The sequence below is a fragment of the Suncus etruscus genome, chromosome 12 (assembly GCF_024139225.1).
Source record: "Suncus etruscus isolate mSunEtr1 chromosome 12, mSunEtr1.pri.cur, whole genome shotgun sequence".
In the NCBI taxonomy this organism is placed as follows: Eukaryota; Metazoa; Chordata; class Mammalia; order Eulipotyphla; family Soricidae; genus Suncus; species Suncus etruscus.
Genome location: NC_064859.1, coordinates 23,652,778 through 23,679,835, shown reverse-complemented (window position 1 = coordinate 23,679,835; position 27,058 = coordinate 23,652,778). Strand labels below are relative to the sequence as shown.

General features: G+C 41.8%; 1 protein-coding gene across 1 annotated transcript in view; it reads left to right on the top strand.

Moving 5' to 3' along the window:
- Window positions 1-27,058, top strand: part of ZNF638 (zinc finger protein 638) — a 121,057-nt gene that overhangs the window by 30,038 nt on the left and 63,961 nt on the right. The window contains exon 2 of the mRNA XM_049785138.1: window positions 21,510-23,025. Coding sequence (XP_049641095.1) covers window positions 21,712-23,025 — 1,314 coding nt within the window. The 5' untranslated portion in view covers window positions 21,510-21,711. The remainder of the gene's footprint in view (window positions 1-21,509; window positions 23,026-27,058) is intronic.

The following is a 27,058-nucleotide window of genomic DNA, read 5'->3' as shown; positions in this document are numbered from 1 at the left end:
GGCCCAATGGAGGTATGTTTTATGTGCCAGCACGTGGTCTATCCTGGAGAATGACCCATGTACGTTGGAAAAGAATGTGTATCCAGGTTTCTGAGGATGGAGTGTCCTATATATTTCTACTAGGCCTCTTTCTTCCATTTCTCTTTTCAGGTCTAGTATATTTTTGTTGGGTTTCCATTTGGTTGACCTATCAAGTGTTGACAAGCCTGTGTTGAGGTCTCCCACAATTATTGTGTTATTATTGATATCTTCTTCAGATTTGTCAACAATTGTATTAAATACTTTGCTGGCCCCTCATTGGGTGCGTATATGTTTAGGAAGTGATTTCTTCCTGCGGTACATATCCCTTGATTAGTACATAATGTCCATCTTTGTCCCTTACAACTTTTCTGAGTATAAAGTTTGTGTCATCTGATATTAGTATGGCCACCCCCGCTTTTTTAAGGGTGTTGTTTGCTTGAATGATTTTCCTCCAGCCTTTGATTTTGAGTCTATGTTTATTCTGTCTATTCAAGTGTGTTTCTTGTAGGCAGCAGAAGGTTGGCTTCAGTTTTTTGATCCATTTCGCCATTCTGTGCCTCTTAATGGGTGCATTTAGTCCATTGACATTGAGAGAAATAATTGTCATGGGATTTATTGCCATCTTTGTGTAGAAGTTTGGTGTGTTTTTTGTTCTGTCTTGTCTTTAGAATAGATATTTCAGTTTTTATTTTAAGGCTGGTTTTGAGTCTGTAAAGTTTTTGAGCTGTTGTTTATCTGTGAAGCCATGTATACTTCCTCCAAACCTGAAAGTGAGTTTTGCTGGGTGCAGTATTCTTTTTTTTTTTTTTTTTTGGTTTTTGGGTCACACCCGGCAGTGCTCAGGGGCCACTCCTGGCTCCATGCTCAGAAATTGCTCCCGGCAGGCACGGGGGACCATATGGGACGCCGGGATTCGAACCGATGACCTTCTGCATAAAAGGCAAACGCCTTACCTCCATGCTATCTCTCCGGCCCCGGGTGCAGTATTCTTGGCGAAGCATTTATTTCATTGAGTTTTGTCACTATATCCCACCACTGCCTTCTGGCCTTGAGTGTTTCTGGTGACAGGTCTGCTGTAAATTTCAAGGATGCTCCCTGGAATGTAATTTCCCTTTTCAATCTTGCTACTTGCAGTATTCTATCTCTATCTGTGGGATTCATCATTGTGACTGGGATGTGTCTTGGGGTGTTTCTTCTGGGGTCTTTTTTAGTTGGTACTCTTCGGGCATGCAGGATTTGGTCACATGTTTTCTTTAGCTCTGGTAGTTTCTCTGTGATGATGTTCTTGACTATTGAGATTTTCTTCTTGGGTCTCTGGGACTCCAATGATTCTAAAGTTGTTTCTGCTGAGCTTATCAAAGACTTCTATTTTCTTTTTTTTTTTATCTTTATTTAAACACCGTGATTACAAACATGATTATAGTTGTATGATTACAGTCATGTAAAGAGCACCCCCCTTCACCGGTGCAACATTCCCACCACCAATTTCCCAGATCTCCCTCCTCCCTACCCCCCTACACCTGTACTCGAGACAGGCTTTCTACTTCCCTCATTCATTCACATTTTATGATAGTTTTCAGTGTAGTCATCTCTGCAACTGCACTCATCACTCTATGTGATGAGCTGCATGTCCTGAGCTGCACCTACCAGCCCTCATCTCTCTTGTCTCTGAGATACTGTTAAAAATGTCCTTCATTTTTCTTAAAGCCCATAGATGAGTGAAACCATTCTGCGTCTTTCTCTCTCCCTCTGACTTACTTCACTCAGCATAATAGATTCCATGTACATCCATGTATTGGAAAATTTCATGACTTCATCTCTCCTGATGGCTGCATAGTATTCCATTGTGTATATGTACCACAGTTTCTTCAGCCACTCATCTGTTGAAGGGCATCTTGGTTGTTTCCAGAGTCTGGCTATTGTAAATAGCGCTGCAATGAATATAGGAGTAAGGAAGGGATTTTTGTATTGTATTTTTGTGTTTCTTGGGTATATTCCTAGGAGTGGTATAGCTGGATCGTATGGAAGCTCAATTTCCAGTTTGTGAAGGAATCTCCATATCGCTTTCCATAAAGGTTGTACTAGACGGCATTCCCACCAGCAGTGAAAAAGAGTTCCTTTCTCTCCACATCCCCGCCAGCACTGCTTGTTTTCCTTTTTTGTGATGTGTGCCAATCTCAGTGGCGTGAGGTGGTACCTCATAGTAGTTTTGATTTGCATCTCCCTGACGATTAGTGATGTTGAACATCTTTTCATGTGCCTTTTGGCCATTTGCCTTTCTTCTTTTTCAAAGTGTCTGTTCATTTCTTCTCCCCATTTTTTGATGGGGTTAGTTGTTTTTTTCTTGTATAGTTCTGTCAGTACCTTGTAAATTTTGGATATTAGCCCTTTATCTGATGTGTATTGGGTGAATAATTTCTCCCACTCAGTGGGTGGCCTTTGTATTCTAGGCACTATTTCCTTTGAGATGCAGAAGCTTTTCAGCTTAATATAGTCCCATCTGTTTATCTCTGCTTCCACTTATTTGGAAAGTGCCATCTCCTCCTTAAAGATGCCTTTAGTCTCAATGTCCTGGAGTGCTTCACCTACATGTTGTTCTATATACCTTATAGTTTCAAACTATATATATATTTTCAAACAAACTATCAGAACTTATGGGACACAGCAAAAGCAGTACTGAGAGGAAAATTTATAGCTTTGCAAGCACACATCAGGAAGGAAGAAGGAGCTTACCTGAGTAGCTTAATGACACAGCTAATAGAACTAGAAAGTGCTCAACAAAAGGACCCAAAAATAGGGAGACAGAAGGAAATAACAAAGCTGAGAGCAGAAATCAACGAAGTGGAAACCCAAAAAACAATCCGAAAGATCAACGAAAGCAGAAGTTGGTTCTTTGAAAAAATAAACAAGATTGATAGACCATTGGCAAAACTCACAAAGCAAAAGAAAGAGAGAAACTTGATAACGCGTATTAGAAATGAAAAGGGGGAGATCACTACAGATACTGCAGAGATTCAAAGGGTATTCAGAGAATACTTTGAGAAACTCTATGCCACTAAATATGAGGACCTGGAAGAAATGGATGAATTTCTGAACTCATATAACCTTCCACGGTTGAATAAAGAAGAGGTAGCATATCTAAACACCCCCATCACTATTGAGGAAATTAAAACTGTAATCAAAAATTTACCCAAAAACAAAAGCCCAGGCCCTGATGGATTCACGAATGAATTCTTTCAGACCTTTCAAGAGGAACTACTACCAATTCTGGCCAGGCTCTTTTATGAAATCGAAAAAACAGGAATACTTCCAAATAGCTTTTATGAAGCCAACATCACCTTAATACCAAAACCTGATAGAGATGCTGCCAAAAAAGAAAATTACAGACCAATATCCCTGATGAACACAGATGCAAAGATCCTCAACAAAATCCTGGCGAACAGGATCCAGTGCCTCATCAAGAAGATCATTCACTTTGATCAAGTAGGTTTCATCCCAGGAATGCAAGGATGGTTTAACATCCGTAAATCTATCAATATAATACACAACATAAACAACAACAAAAATAAAAATCACATGGTCATATCAATAGATGCAGAAAAAGCATTTGATAAGGTTCAACACCCATTCTTGATGAAAACTCTCAGCAAGATAGGAATAAAAGGAACCTTTCTCAATATAGTCAAAGCCATCTACCAGAAGCCAGTGGCAAATATTATCCTCAATGGAGAAAAACTAAAATCCTTTCCTCTAAATTCTGGTACAAGACAAGGCTGTCCTCTCTCACCACTCCTATTCAACATAGCACTGGAAGTACTTGCTATAGCAATTAGGCAAGAAAAAGATATCAAGGGAATCCAGATAGGAAAGGAAGAAGTCAAGCTCTCACTGTTTGCAGATGACATGATACTCTACTTAGAAAACCCTAAAGACTCTACCAAAAAGCTTCTAGAAATAATAGATTTGTATAGCAAAGTGGCAGGATACAAAATTAACACACAAAAATCAATGGCCTTTTTATACACTAATAATGATAGGGAAGAAATGGACATTAAGAGAACAATCCCATTCACATTAGTTCCACACAAACTCAAATATCTTGGAGTCAACCTGACTAAAGATGTGAAGGATCTATACAAAGAAAACTACAAAACACTGCTCCAAGAAATAAGAGAGGACACGCGGAAATGGAAACACATACCATGCTCATGGATTGGCAGGATCAACATCATTAAAATGGCAATACTTCCAAAAGCATTGTACAGATTTAACGCGATTCCTCTAAAGATACCCATGACATTTTTCAAAGAAGTGGATCAAATACTTCTGAAATTCATCTGGAACAACAAACAACCTCGAATAGCTAAAGCACTCCTTGGGAAAAGGAATATGGGAGGCATTACTTTCCCCAATTTTAAGTTGTATTACAAAGCAACAGTTATAAAAACAGCATGGTATTGGAATAAAAACAGACCCTCAGATCAGTGGAATAGGCTTGAGTACTCAGAGAAGGTTCCTCAGACATATAACCACCTTGTTTTTGATAAAGGAGCAAGAAATCCTAAATGGAGCAGGGAAAGCCTATTCAACAAGTGGTGTTGGCACAACTGGTTAGCCACTTGCAAAAAAGCGAACTCAGACCCACAGCTAACACCATGTACAAAGGTAAAATCCAAATGGATTAAAGACCTTGATATCAAGACTTCTATTTTCATCTGCTCATATTCTTTGAGTAACTTTTCCATTGTCTGATCCTTTGATTTAAGGCTTTTTTTCCAATCTCTTCTGCTGTGTAAAGTTGTTATGCATCTCATCTTCCAGCGCACTAATTCTATCCTCAACTTCTTTTAACCTGTTGGAAAGCTTGTCCATTCTGTTCTTCAATTTGTCTACTGAGTTTTTCAGACCTGTTATTTGACCTGATATTTCAGTTTGGAGTATTCTGATTTCTATCTTCATATTCTCTTGATTTTTCTTAGTGTTCTGATTTATACTTTCTTTGAGTTCTGTGAGCAACCTCCATATTTCCTCTCTAAACTCCATTTCTGAAAGACTGCTTAGGTGGTTGCCCATTGTTGGGTCATCAGAGTTTCCATCTTCATTCTCTATGGCTGAAGTTGGTCTGCATAGTTTTCCCATTGTCACGCTTATGCTGTGGGTTTTTCTACATGGTGGTATTCATTGGCTAGGTGGAGTGCGCGGCTTAAGGGGGCCAGCAGAGTCAGCTTTATCCGCAACTCTGTCCCGGAAACACTCACCTCAGCCAAGGCAAGCTGTCAGGGGATGAATGCCAGAGAAGATCAAAGTTCCCAGGTTGAAGCAAGCCCGGGGAAGCCCCAAAATGTCTGCTGAGCTTAAGGGGCCATGCAGAGTCTTTGTTGATATTCTTTTTTTTTTTTTTTTTTTTGGTTTTTGGGCCACACCCGGCGTTGCTCAGGGGTTATTCCTGGCTGTCCGCTCAGAAATAGCTCCTGGCAGGCACGGGGGACCATATGGGACACCGGGATTCAAACCAACCACCTTTGGTCCTGGATCGGCTGCTTGCAAGGGAAACGCCGCTGTGCTATCTCTCCGGGCCCCATTTGTTGATATTCTTAAGTGAAGAGAAATTTAAGTGATACAGGGAAAATTATAATTAGTTAACATTCAGAAACTTTACATTTGGTGCTGTAGCGATAGCTCTGTTATAATGTTAGCTCTGTTATAACAAAAAGCCAATACAGATTCATATTTTAATATAAAATCCCATTTTAGTTCATTATTTCCTACCCTTTACATCCATGCATTTCATATTTAGAAGTCTTTTTTATTATGTTTTGGTGAAAACTACTGAAATGAAGAAAAAAATATAAGCTTCCAAGACAAGCAAAGGCTTCCTGATGAGAAAAATGTGATTGAGGGCTGGAGAAATAGCACTGTGGTAGGGAATTTGCCTTGCAAGTGGATCCAGGACCAACGGTGGTTTGAATCCCTGTACCCTATATGGTCCCCCATGCCTTCCAGGAGCGATTTCTGAACGCACAGCCAAGAGTAACCCTGAGCGCTGCCTGCTGTGACCCAGAACTGAGTTATGGAGCCAGAGCACAGTGGGGAGGGCATTTGCTTTGCACTTGGCCGACCTGGGTTCGATTCCCGGCATCCCACATGGTCCCCAAGCTTGCTAGGACTGATACCTGAGTGCAGAACCAGCAGAAACCACTGGCCCAGGTGTGGTGCAAAACCCAAAAAAACTTCACAATTATATGATACATTTAGAAGAAAACAGTTGATATTAGATCTCTGTTATATGAAAATTAATTCTGTATTAAACAATCGTCAAAAGTTGTTAATTTGTGAGTAAAATTTAGAAAGGTAAAACTAACTTTTTTTTAATTAATTAATTAATTTATTTATTTATTTTATTTTGGGCTATACCCAGTGGCACATAGGGGTTACTCCTAGCTTTCATCTCAGAAATTGCTCCTGGCGGGGTCAGAGAGATAACATGGAGGTAAGGTGTTTGCCTTGCATGCGGAAGGTCAGTGGTTCGAATCCCGGCATCCCATATGGTCCCCTGAGCCTGCCAGGAGCGATTTCTGAGCATAGAGCCAGGAGTAACCCCTGAGCGCTGCCAGGTGTGACCCCCCCCCCCAAAAAAAAAAAAAAAAGAAAGAAATTGCTCCTGGCAGGCTCCAGGGACCTTATGGGATGCCGAGGATTCAACCCTGGTCAGTCCTGCATTGGCTTTGTACAAGGCAAATGCTGAGCTATTGCTCCGGTCCCTAAAACTAACTTTTGCAGAATTTCTAGATGCATATGCTTCTGGGACTGGAAAGAAATCTAGTCAAAAGAACTAGGTCAGTGGCTAAGATGTTAGGAGTCGCTACCCCACTGATTGGGTTTATTTGTTGGTGTCCTAGTGTAACTTGAGAACCTATTAACTACTATCAAACTTCAATGAAGTCTCAAAGAGTTCAATCAGGAGGAGGTGGTGGTACTGAAAGCTGGTAAAGTGTCATTTTTGAAACCCTATCAGTAACAACAGTACAGTAAACCAGTGCAAAAAAATGTGTGTATATATGTGTATATACATATATATGTATATATACATACACAAAGTGCTTCATGTAGAAGCAGACTGGTGAGAGGTAAATGGCGGGGTGCTAAGATTGGTGAAGGGAAGTAGACACTGGTGTTGCACATTGTATACCTGAAACCTAATCATGAGTAACTTTGTAATTTAACTTGACTATATAAAAAAGAAAAAGGACAATAAAAATCCTATAGGGGAGACATCTGGAGCTATGCACAGTAAGAAGAGCTTAAGCTTTTAGATCTGGTTATACACCAGTTCCCCATATGGTCCTGAGACCTGCCAGGGGAGGCCCTGAGCACAGAGCCAAGAGTAAGTCTGTGGCCCCAAACCAAACCAAAATATTTCCTATCATAGGGCCAGAGATGGGTCAAGAGACTGAAGCAAATATTTGGGTTCAGGGACTGCAGGCCTGGTAGCTGTGTGGTTTCTCCCAATCCCTCAACAAAGAACCCAAGCACCCTACTTCCCTCCAGCATTGCATGTGACCCCAAACAAGAACAAATTCCAACCACACAGGCAATTTTTTCTTTGACATCTTGAGTGGCTCTCATATTACATCACATCATAGCTAGAAAGAGGAATGAAAGAAAGATAAGACGAGGGGCCAGAGTGGACACAGCAGGTAGGACGTTTGCCTTGCACAAAGCCAACCTGGCTTCAGTCTCCAGCACATTCTGCATGGTCAGGAGTGATTCCTGACTGCAGAGCCAGGAGTAACTCCTGAGCTTAGCTAGGTGTGGCCTCCAAACAAAACAGAACAAAAATTTAAATTAATCAGAAAGAAACCATCAGTAACACTTTTATTTTTAAAGTTTTAGTTTTTTTGTTAAAAAAAAAAGCCACATATTAACCATACCATTTATTGGCATCAAGAAGTAACCTGTTGGGGCCGGAGAGATAGCATGGAGGTAAGGCGTTTGCCTTTCATGCAGGAGGTCATCGGTTCGAATCCCGGCGTCCCATATGGTCCCCCGTGCCTGCCAGGAGCAATTTCTGAGCCTGGAGCCAGGAATAATCCCTGAGCACTGCCGAGTGCGCGCGCGCGCGCGCGCGCACACACACACACACACACACACACACACACACACACACAACTAACCTGTTTATTTAACCTATTTATTATCTAAGGTAATCAGTCAGGGAGGAGGACTGGTATTATTTTTTTTTTGGACTTCTATACTATACTAATAAGGTAGTATGCTTATCCTCTATAAAATAATCCAAGTTTCAAAGGATGCCTCTGATGTAGAAGCCATCCATGCCAGCCAGACCCGGGCTGCCGAAAACCGGGAACTTTGCGTCCTCGAGCGCCCCCTGCAGGGACTCCCGCTCCTCTCGCCCTAGCCCGCCCCTCGGGATCACCGACGTCCGCGATACGCATGCGCCGGCCGCCGCCGCCGACGGCTCGCCTCGCCTCGCCTCGGCCGGGCCCGGCCTCGCGTCCCGTCCGCGCATGCGTGCAGCTGCTCGGAGGCGGCGGCCTCTCCGGCGTCGACCCTGGCTGGAGGCTGAGCGCCGGGCCGAGAGGGGCGCCCCTGGGAGCCGGCGGCGAGCGGCGGGGGCCTAGGTAGGACGCGGCTGCCGCGCGGGGACCCCAGGCCGAAGAGGGGGCAGTCCGAGGCGCGGGGCCTCGCCGCCTCGCCTCGCCTCGGCGGCGAGAACCCGGGCGACTATTGTATGTGTCGCAGCGGCTGCGCACAAAATGGCGGCGGGCCGTCGGGCGGCGGGGGCGAGTGGAGGCGGCGCGGACCCCGGGCGGGGGGGGGGGAGGGAGCGAGCGCGGCGCGGGGCTGAGCCGGGCCGAGCCGGGCAGCGCCGGTCGGGACCGTGCGGGCCGCGCGGGGGAGGCGCGGCGGGGCCCCGAGGGAGGGGAGGGGAGGGGCAGGGTCCGGGGAGGCCTTGGCCGCGGCCCAGGGGCCGGATTGCCCGCGACGCGCTCGCTCCCTCGCTCGCTCGCTGGGGTCTTCCGGCCGGCAGAGCATCCCGAGCCCCGGGGATCGCGGGCCCGGCGCGCCGCGAACTCTCCCCGCAGGGGGTCCGGATTCCAATTCTTTTCTCTGCACCAGCCCTTGGAACTGTGGCACACCCCAAAATCCCTCGTTTTCGCCCAGGTATCTCTCTCCCTCTCTCTCGTTACAGGGTTGATTGCAACCCCTTCGTCAGGGATGTGCGGCGAACTTTGAAGGATCAGGGGGAACAGAAAAATCAAAAGCACCCCATGCATACATAGCCTGCTATGTCTTATCTATTTACGTTTGCTCTGCGCAGAATTGATTTAGCATGATGATGATCCAACGCTTCTTGTCGGCTCCCAGCAGCCTTGAAGACGTTTAGCATTTGGTTGCCAGGCCTTTAGGCATCCTGGGAGAAATAGGCCCGCTGTTGCTTTTTTATTTTTTCTCTCCTTAAAATCTGACATTTTGATATACCTTGTATTCGCACACTCTTGTCACTCGTGCTTGTGAATAAAGGGGGAGCCTGACGTTATTTTAAACATAGGCTTGACTGGTCCTTTTCGTGACGGTGGTGGTGGTGGTGGTACGTGTTGGTAGCAAGGAAGGCCTAAAAGATCCTCTTTTAGGAAGTTGGAAAAACAAGCTCTCATTCGTTCTGACTGTTCTCAGCCTCGATTTATTCGTGAACTGAACTTGAGCTATTTTGGGACCTTGTGTCCTGTTATCTGTATAACAGGTATACGGAGTAGATGCTGTGCATGGCACATTCTCTGGTCAATTAAAAAACAATACGCCTGAATGCTCTGATTGACTGCTAGGATGGACGCTGTCCTGAATGAAAGTTCTTCTTCTTAGTGTTCATAAGAAAGTGGTTTCTGTTTTTTTATACCGTGGAAGAAAATGAGAAAGAGGGCCCAGAGTGATAACACAGCGAGTAGGGAGTTTGCCTTGCACGTGGCCGACCTGGGTGTGATCCCCAGGATTCTACGTGGTTCCCCAATCCTGCCAGAGTAGCCCCTGAGTGCTGTTGGGTATGGCACAAAGGGTGAGAGGAGAGAGTGGGGGGGGGGAGGTAGGGTAGGGAAGGAGAGAAGGAGAATGAATATAGGCTTTGGAATTAAAAGATCTGAATTCACATCCTTCATCCTTTTTCTCAGCCTTTGTAAGGGAGACTTGGTATGTTATTGAGTTATTACAGTGTGTGTGCGTGCGTGTGTGTGTGTGTGTGTGTGTGTGCAAAGTCTTCATATTTGCAGAGGTACTTGTATTTTTTGCAATTATTAGGATTATGTGAGCGTGTATGGAAAGCCCCTATCCCTTAATTCAAATGACCTGATAATTTTGCCTACAGTGTTTTAGCTTCTTAGGCAATTTTTCTTCTTTTGTTGGGGGTGGGTGGGCTTGGGTCATACTCGATGGTACCCTGGGATCACTCCTGGTGTGTCCATGGGAGTTTATGATGCTATGGAACCTAGGCTTACCACATGGCAAGTATCTGTTATACAGTATCTCCAGCAGCATGGGGAATTGTAGTGGAAGAAACATTTCTTCCTAATTAAAAGTATTTTTTTTTTTTTTTTTTTTTTTTTTTTGTGGTTTTTGGGTCACACCCGGCAGTGCTCAGGGGTTATTCCTGGCTCCAGGCTCAGAAATTGCTCCTGGCAGGCACGGGAGGACCATATATGGGACGCCGGGATTCGAACCGATGACCTCCTGCATGAGAGGCAAACGCCTTACCTCCATGCTATCTCTCCGGCCCCAATTAAAAGGTTTTAAAAGGAAATCATTGGGGTCCTGAGAGATAGCACAGCGGCGTTTGCCTTGCAAGCAGCTGATCCAGGACCAAAGGTAGTTGGTTCGAATCCCGGTGTCCCATATGGTCCCCCGTGCCTGCCAGGAGCTATTTCTGAGCAGACAGCCAGGAGTAACCCCTGAGCACTGCCGGGTGTGACCCAAAAACTAAAAAAAAAAAAAAAAAAAAAAAAAAAGAAAAAGAAAAAAAAAAGAAATCATTGTAATAGAAATTTTAAGCTGAAAGATCCAATTCTTTATTAAATATTTTTGTGTATAAACTTTATATGCCTCTCACTTAAAGTAATTGTAGTGGCTTTATATGTGTTTGTGAATGTTCATTTGTGTATCTGCCCTAGTACCTGTTCTGAATTAGATAGTCCGTGATCGAGAGAATTTTAGTTGAAAACAAAAGTAGGACAATTATGGTACATTGGAGATTAGCAACTAATGGAAAATACCTAAATTTTTTTTCTCAAAAAATTTTTTATTTTTGGTTTTGTTTTTGGGCCACATCTGGCTTAATCTTGGCTCTGTACTCAAGAATTAAATCTGGCATTGTTGGAAGGGATTGAACCAGGTTGGTCAAGGGCAAGGCAAGTGCCCTACCATTCTGTCCTTTCTCTAGCCCTCCTGAAAACATTTTATTTACAGAAAAAAAAATGAAACACAAGAACAGAGAGAATTAAAATGTATCAATCCTCTTGCTTCAGTTGCAAACTATGACCATATCTCTATTCTCTTCCTGTTATTCATTTATTTAGTTATTTTGGTTTGGGGTTAACATTGTGTTCTAGGACTACTCCTAGCTCTACGTTGCTCCTTGTGGTGGTATGGGGACTATATGGTGCCCCAGGGATTGCACCTTGGCCTCCTGCCTGCAAAACTTGTACTCAACCCTTTGAGCTACATCTGCTGCCCTCTCTTTATTATATTAGAGCAGATCCCATATTAATTCAATCATATATTTAGAATTAAAATTTCGTAGGCCGAAGCAATAGCACAGCAGGTGGGACGTTTGCCTTGCACGTGGCCCACACCGCGTGGCCCACACCGCGTTCAATCATTTGGTATCCTTTATGGTTCACTGAGCCTGCCAGGAGCGGATTTCTGAGTGTAGAGCTAGGATAACTATGAACTACATAAGGTGTGACCCATAAACAAAACAAAACAAAACAAAAAAAGAATTTAAAATTAAGCTATTTAGGCTTTGTTGTTGTTGTTTGATTTTTCGACCATACCCAGTGTCCCTCAGTGGGTATTTCTGGCTCTGCACTCAGAAATCGCTCCTGGCAGGCTGGGGACCACATGGGATGCCAGGGATCCAGGTCTGTCCCGGGTCTGCAGTGTGCAAGGCAAACTCCCTCCCCTCTGTGCTGTCATTCCCTGCTCCCTCTTTAAGCTAGAGAAAAATTTTTATCACTCCCAAAACAAATATTTAATTTACCCAGTTTTTTGTCTTATACGTAGACATGCATATGTATATTAAGTCAATTTCTATTTCACCTGCCAAGTACCTTTTGTAAATTTCCCATTTTTTGTTTATTTGGTTTTTGGACCACTCCCACTATGCTGTTTTCAGGCTCCAAGGTCCACTTTATTAGCCATGCTACTTTAGTGTTAAATCTTTCTTATGGGAGTTCACCAGTTTTGCATGTGAAGTCATTCATTGGCTTCTCTCCTAGGAGTGTGGGTATCTTCAGATCACTGGAATTTTACCCAAAGATCAGATTATTGTAGATTGCACAATGGGTTGACTGTGAATTAGTTAGGCAATGAACATGATTCAGTAAAAGGTCAAAATGCTTAGGATTGAACTTTGTTATTGTGTTTCCGTTTTTAGTGGTCTTGTTTTAAATATTAAGCTTTAGAAACCATTTTATAGTTTTGGGGCCATATTTAGTGGTCAGACATTATGGGTTCCTATGCTAGAACATAAGACAAGCACCTCAATCATCTTTTTATTTTATTTTATTTATTTTATTTTTTTTATGGTTTTTCGTTTTTGGGTCACACCCGGCAGCGCTCAGGGGTTACTCCTGGCTCTATGTTCAGAAATCACCCCTGGCAGGCTCGGGGGATCATATGGGATGCTGGAGTTCGAACCACCATCCTTTTGCATGCAAGGCAAATGCCTTACCTCCATGTTATCTCTCTGGCCCACCTTAATCATCTTTTGAGGAGCCTTTTGATAGTTCATTCAAAAAACACTATTTTTGTTATTCATAATTGTTGATTTAATTATTTGTTTTTTAAGATGTGTATTATAGTTTAGGTATTAGGGTTACACTAATATTTAAGTTTCTGATATTGGAGTACAATTACTGCACAACCCCCACAGAAGAACCCATGATCTTCTTTCTTGTCCCTATGTCACTTCTAGTTCAGCATTTTCACCGCAGTTATTTACCTGATTTTTTGAGATTGTGTTTTTTTTTTTTTTTTTTTTTTTTTTGGTTTTTGGGCCACACCCGTTTGAGCTCAGGGGTTACTCCTGGCTATGTGCTCAGAAATCGCCCCTGGCTTGGGGGGACCATATGGGACGCCGGGGGATCGAACCGCGGTCCGTTCCTTGGCTAGCGCTTGTAAGGCAGACACCTTACCTCTAGCGCCACCTTCCCGGCCCCAAGATTGTGTTTTTTTTTGTTTGTTTGTTTGTTTTGCTTTTTGGTTCATAACCAGTGATGCTGAGGGGTTATTTCTGGCTCTGCGCTCAGAAATGGCTCCTGGTTTAGGGGACCATATAGGACAGGAGGAATCAAACCAGATCCTTCTTGGATCAGCCGTGTACAAGGCAAACACCCTACCGCTGTGCTATCACTCCAACCCCATCATGATTACAAGCATGTTTGTAGTTGGGTTTAGTTATATATAAAAGAAAAGAACATCCCTCCCTTCTCCAGGGCAACATTCCCATCACCTATGCCCTCCCTCTTCCTCCTCCACCTTTGCCTGAATTCAAGACATTCTATTTCTCTCATGACCATTGTCATGGTAGTTGTCAGTGTAGTTATTTCTCTAACTGAACTCACCACTCTTTCTGGTTAGTTTCATATAGTGGGTTTCCCCTTCCAGACCTCATCTCAATTGTTGGTGCAACTATTTCTCTAATTGTGCATTGTGGTAAGCTTCATATCATGGACTGGTCCTGCCAGCCCTCATCTCTCTTGTCTCTGGGTATTATTACAGTACTGTCGTTTATTTTTCTTAAATCTCAAAGATGAGTGAGGCTATTCTGTGTCTCTCCCTCTGATTCATTTCACTCAGCATAATAATTTCCATGTCCTTCCATGTGTAGAAAAATTTCATGACTTCATCTCCTGATGGCTGTGTTGTATTCCACTGTGTATATGTACCACAGTTTCTTTAGCCACTCATCGGTTGTTGGGCATCTGGTTTGTTTCCAGATTCTGGCTATTGTAAATAGTGCTACAATGAATATAGTATGCAGCACCTTTTAGTTTCTTGAAACCATACTTCTGGTTCTTTTTGACTCAGTATATATAACAAGTGGAGGAGTTGGAATTAAAAGATTGGGCCCTGGGTTGGAGCTGTGGCACAGCGGGTAGGATTGCACATGTCTGACCTAGAATGAACCACGGTTCAATCCCTGGTGTCCCATATGGTCCCCCAAGCTGTAGCGATTTCTGAGCACATAGCCAGGAGTAACCCCCGAGTGTCACCGGGTGTAGCCCCAAAACAAACAACAAAACAAAAGGTTGGTTATTAACTTTTTTTTTTTCAAATGAGTTTGTTCCTACTTCACATAGGATTTTTGACTTTATTGTTGTTTGCTTTTGTTTTTGAGCAACACTAGGGGATGCTTAGGACTTACTCTTGGCTTTTGCAGTCAAGTATTACTCCTGGTCGACATGGAGACCATATGGAGGGTGCTAAGAATTGAACTTGGCTCAACCATGTGCAAGGCAAACTACCTATGCACTGTACCACCCATTGCTCCAGTCCCACAGAATTTTTTTGAAAAACAAAACAAAACAAAACAAAACTGAATTATTGGGGCCAGAGCGTTAGCACAGCTGTACAGAAGGGCGTTTGCCTTGCATGCAGCTGATCCAGAACGGAAGGTGGTTTGAATCTTGGTGTCCCATATGGTCCCCCATGCCAGAAACAATTTCTGGGCTCATAGCCAGGAGTAACCCCTGAGCATTACAGGGTGTGGCACAACAATAAAAAAATAAACCAAAACTGGATTATTTGATAAAAGGTTGCACTTACTCTGCTTTATAACCTAGTTTGTTTTCTAGTAATCGTTTATAGTCCTACTACATTTGTTATATGCAATAACTTTTAACTTGATTAAAATTCTTTAATCTGGGGACCGGGAAGGTGGCGCTAGAGGTAAGGTGTCTGCCTTGCTAGCGCAGGATGGACCGCGGTTCGGTGTCCCATATGGTCCCCAAGCCAGGGGCGATTTCTGAGCGCATAGCCAGGAGTAACCCCTGAGCGTCAAACCGGTGTGGCCCAAAAACCCTCCAAAAATTCTTTAATCTGGGCCGGAGAGATAGCATGGAGGTAGGGTGTTTGCCTTGCATGCAGAAGGACGGTGGTTGGAATCCCGGCATCCCATAAGGTCTCCCGAGCCTGCCAGGAGCAATTTCTGAGCATAGAGCCTGGAGGAACCCCTGTGCGCTGCTGGGTGTGTGACCCAAAAACTGGAAAAAAAAAAGTGACTAATCTGGGGCTGGAGTGGTGTCGCAGCAGTAGGGCATTTGCCTTGTACGCAGCTGACCTAGGATGGACCTTGGTTCAATCCCCCCACCATCCCATATGGTCTCCCAAGCCAGGAGCGATTTCTGAGCGCATAGCCAGGAGTAACCCCTGAGCGTCACCAGGTGTGGCTCAAAAACCAAAAAAAAAAAGAAAAGAAAAGAAATGTTGCTTTAAAAACCTCAATATTTAAAAAAATAACCAGCAAAATTATTTTTTGTTGATGCAGCACCAGATATATATATATATATATATATATATATATATATATATATATATATATATATATATATATATATATATACACACACACACACCAAATCTCAAGCACTAATGACATGTTTTACTGGTGAATCCCAGTGCTGAACCTAAATTAGAAATTATTTTAAAAGCATAAGTAGAGGAATGAGGAGTTCAGCAGGTAGGTGTTTGCAGCCCTCCTGGATTAGATCCCATCCATCCCATAGGATCCCCTATGCACACCAGGCGTAATTCCTGAGTGCAGAGCCAGGAGTTACCTGAGTGTCACCGTGGATAGCCTCCACACAAAAACAAACAAAAAGCACAACTGAAAGCTGAGTTCTTAAAGTAGTGATAAAGAAAGGGATTAATGGTTTAAAATGGCCAGAAGATGGTTCAAAGCAAAGGTTCCCAAACCTATTTGGCCTACCACTCCCTTGCCAGAAAAATCTCAGTGCTCCCTAAAAATTTTAAGCCAATGGGCCCGGAGAGATAGCACAGTGGCGTTTGCCTTGCAAGCAGCCGATCCAGGACCAAAGGTGGTTGGTTTGAATCCCGGTGTCCCATATGGTCCCCCGTGCCTGCCAGGAGCTGTTTCTGAGCAAACAGCCAGGAGAAACCCCTGAGCACTGCCGGGTGTGGTCCAAGAACCAAAAAAAAAAAAAAAAATAATAAGCCTAAAGAAATTGCCCACCAGTTGCACCCAGTGAAACATCACCCATTTTAAGAAGAGAGCTGTAAAGGTTAGAGTGCATATTTGATGTGTGGGGAGACCTGGATTGTTCCTCAGTGTTACAATATTCTATACCGCCACCAGCACTGATATGGTGGTACCTGAGTACTTAGCCGGGAGTAACCTTCAAGTTATGCCTGGTGAGTTGCCCATCCTCTCCCTCAATCTCCCAAAGCACTACTATATTCCATTAGGCACTTTTAAGGAGAAGAAAGCCATATTTCGGAGGGATAAAATGATTAGAGCATAATAACAACATTTTAGGTTGTGTTTTCAAGTGTCTTTATTTTTTAGGGCTACATCTTTTGGCGCTCAGAGGTTACTCCTGGCTCTGAGCTCAGAAATTGCTCCTGGAGGGCCCAGAGAGCATATGGGATGCAGGGAATTGAACCCGGGTTCATCCTGGGTCAGCCAAATGCCCTAGCTGTGCTCTCTGCAGCCCTCAAGTTTTGGTTTAAAAAAAAAGTTTGGGCCACCTCTGATTGTGCTCAGGATCTTCGTCTTGGCTTTGTACACTGGGATTACTTCTGGCAGGCTTGAGGGACCATTTAGGGTCCTGGGGATTTGCTTTGTCAGTGCAAGCACCCTCCCCTCTGTACTATGGCTTTGGCCCCTGTATTTTCAAAATGCTTTTTGATGTTCTTCAAGAGTTTAATTCTATTATTTTTTGCTCTTCTTTAAGCCTGAAAAATTATAACAGCTCCTTAGACTTTTCACAGAGAAGATTAAAAAAATTACTGAAACTTTAAAACAAGGGACTGGAGAGATAATATAGTGGTTTAATACTGTAATTATACTTTGCATATGACTGACCCTCTGTTTTGAGGATTAAAGAAATTTATTCTTGGAGGAGGGTAGTAGGATACATTGAAAGAATTGAAGCACATTTATTTGCTTATAGAGGTAGATTTCCCAGTATTTGCATAAGAAAGTTAGTTTCAATTTGCCTAGGCAGTAAAGGGGAAAAGGTGTCTCGAGGCGTCAGCAGTTAATTTAATTCTCTATCCTCATTGTATGATATTTCACATTGAAACTAATGATATAGGTGGTCTAGGTTCTTCTACCTGCTGCACTCTCTCTCCAGCCCCAGAAAAAAAAGCCTTTTGATTCTTCTCATGTATTTCTGATGGTCTCTGAAAGGCAGATATACTTTTAGTACTGATATTTAATGACAGTGTGTTAATATAGCTATGCTATAATGGCCCCAAGTGCCATATTTACACTAAGGGAAAGTGGGTCTACTAGAGCAATGGGTGCTGCAGCTGATAGTGAAATATGCACAGGGGCGGGGCGGGGTGGGGAGAAGATGGATAGATGGATGTAAACTAACAGAAAAAGAAGCTAGGGATTGAAGCTGGAGCAGGGTGCAAGGCTTGCACACGCTAACCTAGGACGGACCGTGATTCAATCTCTCAGTGCTCCATATGGTCCCCAAAGCCAGGAGTGATTTCTGAGCACATAGCCAGGAATAATCCCTGAGCATCACTGGTGTGGCCTCAAAACCAAAAAAAAAAAAAAAAAAAAAAACAAACCCCAACCCAGAAGCCAGGGATGATCTTTGGGTGGAAACAAATTGTAAGTTGTAAACCACCAATTCCCCTTTTTGTTTACTAAAATAAAGAAATAAATAACACCAGAATAGAACTGTGTCTCACAGTTCTAGGATTTTAGAATATGGTGGAGCTTGGGAGAAAACTCTCAAATAAAAAAATAAAAAGCTATAAAAGTTGTTTTGACTGTTATTTTGTATAGGAACGGTAAAAGCTGGAGAAATAAAAATAAAAACCTTTGAGCTTACATAGGGGCAGGCTGGCCTTTCCCAAGAAGCATTTGGTCATACTTTTCCACTGTTGTCTTCAGAGCGTCTTTAAGTTTTGCTTACCTCTAAAGAATCTTTTAGGTTCCAAGAAAAACATAGTCCTATGTTGTTACCAGGGTGTTACGAAGAATGCCCTGGTTTACAAGTTGTTGCCAGGATGTCATGGAGCATGCCAAGGTTGCACCAGGGTGCCACAAAGGATGCCTGGGTTTGTGATTGTAAAATCACCCCATGTGCCGTATTTCTAGCCCCCAGTTGAGCGTGGTGAAGCAAAGTTGCTGCACAAAATAATTCAAACTAGGCTGAAATACTTGTAGTCTGGCAGTCTTCTACCTCCTATCAAGAGTGAGCTGCCTGCCAGAAGTACAGAGACCACTCCAGGGGGGAGTAATGACAGATAGCTCAGGCTATCCTGAACCAGACCCCCAGGTTTACATGTAAGACAATCTCTGATTTGGGGTGAAACCAAGTTGTCAACAAATAGATACAAAGGAACCAGGAATGATCTTTGTTTTGGGTAAAACAAGATGTAATTTAACACTAAGCTTTTTATTTATATGACATATTAAAATACATGATCTGGATATTATTTGTTATTATCTGGATATTACTTGTTAATATTCCAGATAATTTGGATATAAATTGCCTTAGTAAATAGCATCTGACCTAGAGGTGTTTTTTTTCTTGAGGTCTGCTCCAGTGCCATTTCATAATGCAGCTGCATATTTTTATAGGAGGGGTACAGACCTGCTTGCACACAGGCACACTTACTGTTCTGATAGTAGGTTGCTACTTACAAGTCTAATTAATTAAATCACACTTCTACCTATGTATTGATAAGTTATGTTTGGGAATCATGTTTAAGATTTAAAAATTGGGCCAGAGAGAGAGCATGGAGGTAGGGTGTTTGCCTTGCCTGCAGAAGGATGGTGGTTCGAATCTTGGCATCCCATATGGTCCCCCAAGCCTGCCAGGAGGAATTTCTGAGTGTAGAGTCAGGAGTGACCCCTGAGCACTGCCGATGTGACCCAAAAACCAAAAAAAAAAAAAAAAAAAGATAAAAACACTGTTAAACAGCGAGGTACCTCAGTGTTTGTGTAGTAGGCAATATATCCCTGTAAGAAGTATATCAGGTACCAGCTTTTCAGTCTTTTGGCCCAGGGAGTTTATTTTTGTTTTGGCTATACATGGTGATGCTCAGGGGTTATTCTTGACTCCGTTCTCAGGGATTACTACTTCTAGTTGATTTCAGGGACCTGATGGGAAGCCATGGATTTAAGCCAAGTCTGCCGCTGCTGCATGCTCAGTAAATTCTCTACTATATCCCTCAGTCCTCAGCAATGATTATTCTTTTTTTTTTTTTTTTGCTTTTGGGTCAAACCCAGCAGCGCTCTGGCTCAACGATCTGAAATTGCTCCTGGCAGGCTTGGGAAACCATATGGGATGTGGGGATTCGAACCACCGTCCTTCTGCATGCAAGGCAAATGCTCTACCTCCATGCTATCTCTCCGGCCCCAGCAATGATTATTCTTAAGATTGTTACTAGGCATTGCATTGACACTGGATTGCTGAAAAAATCAGACATACATAAAAATATAAGATAGTAAAAAGTTGGAGTCTCAAAATGCTGCACACTATAAGTAGGAGTATTTTATTAGAAGATTCAGGAGATTTAATAATAGAGACTGACAGGGAATACAATCCTGTTGGGCAGGGTTAATGTTTTGATTATGAGAGAAAAGTGAGACAGAAGAATAGAAGAAAGACAAGCTGCAACAAATATTTTATAGAAATAGAGCTCCTCACTATTTGGTTGGACTTAAGTAATAAAACAAGGAATAAAAAGAATAAGATATTTGTGGGTTTTGAGTGAACACATTAAATACGGGAAATGTTCTGTTGCGTAGATTAAATGTGATAGCTACATGTAAAGGTTTGGAAAAAACTGTTGGCCAGATCAGTTCTATTTTTCAGCCAAGTTAACATTTTACTAACATTAAACAAAAATTATTAAAATATATAATAAAGTTTAGATGAAATGTAAACTGAACCAAAAATTCTTATCACATAGGCTGCATAATAGATGGTTTCTGTAATAGCTCTTATCTGCATTTCTGTGAAGTATAAAAATGACCAGATGGCTTCACAAGTCCTGTAGCTGCTGACCATGGTCCTGAACAAAAACGAAAGTACCTTTTTCTCTGAAGAGTGGGCTGGAGTTATCTGTGCATGGACTAGGCATTAAACAATTGTACCAAATTGATTTGGTATTTTAGAATACTGTTATTAATATTTATTGACACTTAGAATATAGATTGCATTATTATGTAGTTAATGAATTATAATGGCAAGTTTCAAGATTTGCCACTCTTAATTTCTTAATCTCCTGGTGCTTTACTGCTTTTCTCTATAAAACTCTGTACCTGAGGGGTTATGAGAATGAAGTTAAATCCATTGATGTGAAGTGGCATAACCAACATGGATAATGCTTTATAAAGTTTATCATTGTTATGTTCTGTAAGACTTGTCTCTGCTCTCCCTATGGAAGAAATCCAAGAGAAAGGCATATGATTTTTGTTATACGTTGTATATTTTTACCAATTCCGTGCCTTTTCAGATGTTGTCGTTAAATTGGTGGTGACAAATTTATTATAAACAGCTGTTTAATGGCAAAATTAGCCATGTGTAATTTATGAATGCAATTATGAGGAAGACAGTCTTGAAGAAATGAGTCTTTTAAAATTTTAAGCTCATAATTTCTATTTTCATTGATTGTACACTTGATAAAATATATATGAAGTGTTTGCATTTTTAAAGTATTTTAAAGCCTTCACCTATTTTCTAGTATTACTAGTAAGCATGAAATCTCAATGTTTTTCAAGATTATTTAAAAGAAATTCTAATTACCACTCAGCACCTAGGACAGCACCCAGTGCGGCACAAATACATGAACTCTGTCCTGTGGTTTGTGTTTGTGTTATGTATTTGGGAAGTTTGAAATTCCTGTAAGCATTTACTCTAGATTGTAAGAAATGCTGAATGGTTTCATGGTTTTGTTTCAAAATGTATGAGTTACACTGGCTGTAGAACCCACTTCATAAAATAATTTGAGTTAAAATGATCTAATATTTGTGTTTTAACTTTCAGCTGTGTGTTATTCTTGGAAAATTTCGCACCACTTGTGAATTCCTTGAACCTGGGCATTGCAAACCCACTTCTTTTGGGCCCATCTCCTTTGCACTTTGCTCAGATTAAGACTCAGTTGGCTCTTCAGCAGCTGAATGCCGTTGCCGCACATAGTTCAGCACCACCTTATACTTTGTTAAATCAGGCTTTCTTGAAAATAGCCATGTCGAGACCCAGGTTTAATCCTCGAGGGAACTTTCCACTGCAGAGGCCTCGAGCGCCTAACCCTTCTGGGATAAGGCCTCCAGGACCATTTATGAGGCCTGGATCTTTGGGTCTTCCAAGATTTTACCCAGCAGGGAGAGCCCGTGGAATTCCACACAGATTTGCTGGCCACGAATCGTATCAGAACATTGGACCACAGAGAATGAATGTTCAGGTAACTCAACATAGAACTGATCCAAGGTTGACCAAAGAAAAGTTGGATTTTCACGAAGCACAACAGAAGAAGGGGAAGCCTCATGGCAGCCGGTGGGACGATGACGCTAATCTGTCTGCATCGGAGGGAGTGAAACAGAGTTCTTTGACACCAGTTACGGAACAGAGTCCCAAAGTGCAGAGCCGCTATACAAAAGAGAGTGCCTCAAGTATCTTAGCAAGTTTTGGATTATCCAATGAAGATTTAGAAGAACTGAGTCGCTATCCTGATGAACAGCTAACACCTGAAAACATGCCATTAATTTTAAGGGATATAAGAATGCGAAAAATGGGACGCCGGTTACCTAATTTACCTTCTCAGAGCAGAAACAAAGAAACCCTCGGCAGTGAATCGGTTTCAAGTAATGTGATTGATTATGGGCATGCAAGCAAATATGGCTACACAGAAGATCCGCTTGAAGTACGTATTTATGATCCTGAAATTCCAACTGATGAAGTCAAGAATGAATTTCAATCACAGCAGAATATTTCTTCATCTGTTCCTACTCCAAATGTGATCTGTAATTCTATGTTTCCTGTTGAAGATGTATTTCGACCCTTGGACTTTTCCAGTGAGTCCAATAAAAAGTCCTTTTTCTCAGCTGAGAGTGCAACCAACAAGATGTCAGGTTTACACGTTTCTGGAGGACACTCAGTCCTTGAACCTGTAAAGTCTGTCAGCCAATCCATTAGCCAATCAGTTAATCAGACAATAAGTCAGTCCTTGATTCCTCCATCTATAAATCAGCCATTTTCATCAAAGGTAATTTCATCTGTAAGCCATCAAGATAGAATTCCTCGTGAACCTGTGTCTAATTCATCTAGTGTACTTGGATCTTCAGGAGGAAGTAAAAAGAATTACCGATCTGAGACTGACAATACATTTCGTTCTCCATTTGGGATTGTGAAAGCATCATGGCTACCAAAGTTTTCACAGACTGATACCCAGAAGATGAAGAGACTTCCTACTCCTTCTATGATGAATGATTACTATGCAGCATCTCCAAGAATATTTCCACATTTGTGTTCTCTGTGTAACGTAGAATGTAGTCACTTGAAGGTGAGTGTTTTTAAAGATCATTGTATAATGGTGATACTCAGCGCCCACATTTCCTCTGAGTTCTTTGTGTATGATGGTGTTAGACATTAAGGAAATGGCAGAAATTAATTCTATTTGCAACATCAACATTGATAGTGATACTATAAGTAGCTTTCGCCTGTAGACTGAAATGAATGTTAAGTTTTCTGTGTTCCTGTGAATGGGCACACTACATGGTTGCCCATTTGTTTTGAGCTGTGGATTAGTTACCCTAGAATGTTTGTGCATAAAATTTACTTAACAACAATCTGTGTACATATAAAACAATGTCACATGCAAAATACCTTTTAAAAATGTAGTATAAAATATAAAAGTTGAAATAAAACGCTTGTACTATATACACTTTTAAGAGATAGTGTATATTGTGGTCTTGCTTGCATGTTTTTGTCTAACTTGAACTAAAAACAGTTAATGTTGATTTAAATATTTTCTGTCTCTGGAGTAGGTCTTTAAAAATATTTCATGAGAAGGATTCTTAAAGCTTCCTAAAATAATTTATAGCAAATTAAATCATGATGAATCATTTTGGGACCAGCTGTTGGTTCAGGGACTGGAGTGAATAGTGATAGCTATTTAAGAGAAAAATCTTCTAGAATAAAGGAAACCATAGCTGTTTTATATGGTAGTATAGGTGAGAGTAGTATTTTCCAGATGTTGGAAATTAATGTTGACTATACTGCTTAGCAGTAAAAATTGGTGAATTTGAATAGAAATTTCAAGCATGTATTCTGTACTTAAAAATTACTATTCCTGGGGCCGGGCGGTGGCGCTGGAGGTAAGGTGCCTGCCTTGCCTGCGCTAGCCTAGGACGGACCGCGGTTCGATCCCCCGGCGTCCCATATGGTCCCCCAAGAAGCCAGGAGCAACTTCTGAGCGCATAGCCAGGAGTAACCCCTGAGCATCACAGGGTGTAGCCCAAAAAAAAAACCAAAAAAAAAAAAAAAAAAAAAATTACTATTCCTTTTGTTTATGAATGTGAGTAGAAATTTTATAATTGGTAGGAAAAGAATGGACTGCTAAAAGAAGTTTGATTTAAGGCTGTTTGTAATGTTGGTTATATGCTTTGAATAGTCTTAAAAACCTGTAGGTCTTAATTTTTTAATTTTTTTTTCTTTTACTGCTGTCCTTTTAGGACCCTCATTATGGTTTAGCTAATAGGAACTTTCATCAGTTTTTAGTGATGATTTTAGGGTTGAGTTTTATCTTAAAGTTAGTGTTTCAGCAAAGGAAAGCAGTAGTCTAGCCTGCTCTAATGAGATTTACTGAGATCTAGTGTTGTCTTACTGTATTAAAGGGGACAAGTAACTAAAGTACTGAATTGGGTATTAGATTTTCTGTATTCCGAAGTCTAGGCACAGTACATATTTTTCCTTTGGTTTTGAACTTTTAATACTAATTGTAATGATGAATTTAAGAAATATAATTGGGGCCAGAGAGATAGCATGGAGGTAGGATGTTTGCCTTGCATATACAAGGACAGTGGTTCAAATCCCAGCATCCCATATGGTCCCCCGAGCCTGCCAGGAGCAATTTCTGACCGTAGAGCCAGGAGTAACCCCTGAGCGCAGCTGGATGTGATCCAAAAATAAACAAAAATAACATGTCTTAAAAAAATCTGTGAAGTAGAAAGTGTATATTTATTTAGCCAGTATTTACTGTATGGTGTACTTACTAGTTTTATATATGGCTATTTGGTGCTGGGGGTAGAAATAGCTACAAAATATAAATGTTGCTCTTAAGTAGTTATACAGTCGCATTGAAAATCACAAAAACACTTAGGAATATTTTAAAATTTGGAGAGTAGGAATGTAGCCTAGAGTATTGGTGTATGTCTTGCATGAGTGAAGCCTGGAATTTGATCCCTGACACTGCTAAATAAAAAAAGTGGAGGATAACAAGTGTGTGTTAGTGATTTTTGAAGAACTCATATCAGGGGAGTGAGGTAATATTTCTCATAGTTCATTTCCTATTAGTTTAGGTTAGCATTATTGGTTTGATAACACCTATTATGGAATTGAAAGACATACTGATATACTTTTATTTTGGTTTAATTTTTGGTATTGCATATGGTCCCATGAGCATTGCCAGAGTAAACTCCAGCACCTACTGGACGTGGAGCCCCAAGCCAAAAATAAATGAAATATTTGAAAAGGCTTCTTTGGGAACAGAGATAGGGTAGTGGTTAATAAGCCTTGCTTGCAGCAATCTCCTGTTTAAGCCTCAGTACTATGTATCAGAGCTCACCAGAAGTGAGCCCTTAAGCACTGATTAAGTGTGACCCTCATGTCCCCCTCCTTTCACCCTCCCCTGAAAAAGATATAAAGACTTCTGTAGTCTAATATAAGACCAAATGACAGTAGCTAACTGAATTAAATTGATCCTGTAGGAAAGACACACACACACACACACACACACACACACATATTTCAGATGAGATTATATAGAGTATCCTATACACACGCGCACATGCGCACACACACACACACACACACATATACAATAGAGTATAACAACAGTATATAGAGAAGCAAGGGCATTCTTTTTTAAGACCGCATGGGTTGGGGCCGGAAAAGATAGCACAGCGGTAAGGCGATTGCCTTAGACGCCTTAGACACAGAAGGATGGTAGTTGTAGTTTGAATCTCAGCATCCCATATGGTCCCCCGAGCCTCCAGGAGCGATTTCTGAGCATATAGAGCAGGGGTGGCGAACAAGTTCGACACAAAATTTTAAACTGTGAGAGTCAGAGAGCCACACCACGCAGTGACCTGCCAAAACAGACAAACACTCACACAAATCATCTAATTTTAACAATAATCTGTTAAACACATATTGCATTTTGCCATTTGAGTGAGGGTCAAAATCCTGCAGTGATGGTGAGGGTGTGCTACGTCCTCTACACTAAGAACTAACGGCAAGATGTGACCCAACATGTGACACATGAGTGTCGTCGTCTCCCCCCCCCCCCCCCCCCTGCTGGCCCGTGCAGTTGTTTCCGAGGGATTGGGAGAAGGGACTCCACACTCGGAGATCTCTCCTCAGAGGTCCCTCCTCAGAAGCAGCCGAACAAAATCCAAACTTGGCAAAGAGCCACAGTATACAAAATAATGATAAGAGGCAAAGAGCCTCATTCATTTTGGCCACCCCTGACCTAATACCTAGAGGCTCTATTAAAGATGTTTATATGCCAGAGCCAGGAGTAACCCCTGAGCCTTCCGGGTGTGATCCCCTCCCCCCCAAAATAAAGGAAAAAAAAGACCACATGGGTTGAAAGGTGACTGGAAAGGTGTGATGCTTCTATTAAAAATAAGTATAAAAGGCCTTGGTAAATTAGTTAACAGGATTAGGCTGTTCTCTTTGTTTTCATTGTTTGTTTTGCTTTTAGGTCACACCTGGTGGTGCTCAGGGATTAACTCCTGATTCTTCAGTACAGTAATCACTCCTGGGGGCTTGGAGGACCATCCCAGTGCCAGAGATTGAATTTAGGCTGCCCTACTTGCTTTATTATTTCTCTGGCCCCTACAGGGTCTGAGCTTAATATTAGGTATTTGAGAGCTAATTAAGGTTCTTGATATATAGAAAATTAAATACTGGGAACATTCTGGATTTATAGCAGAGGTCTCAAACTCGCAACTAAAATTCTTCAGTACTTGATCAAATGATTTGTGAACATGAACAGTGGCACAAACTACTTTTATTTCTGTAGCAGATTTTAAAAAGTGTGAACATAGATGACAAAAAATATAGCCAGGGGCCGGCGAGATAGCATGGAGGTGAGGCCTTTGCCTTTCATGCAGGAGGACGGTGGTTCGAATCCGGCATCCTATATGGTCCCCTGAGTGCTGCCGGGTGTGACCCAAAACAAACAAAAAATATAGCCAGTGTGTCTGAATTATTAATTACAGATGTTTTTCATGCCAAGTAGCATCTGATAGTGTTTCTTAACAGATTTTTACAACCTGAACAAGAACAACTATAGAATATGATGTTTATTT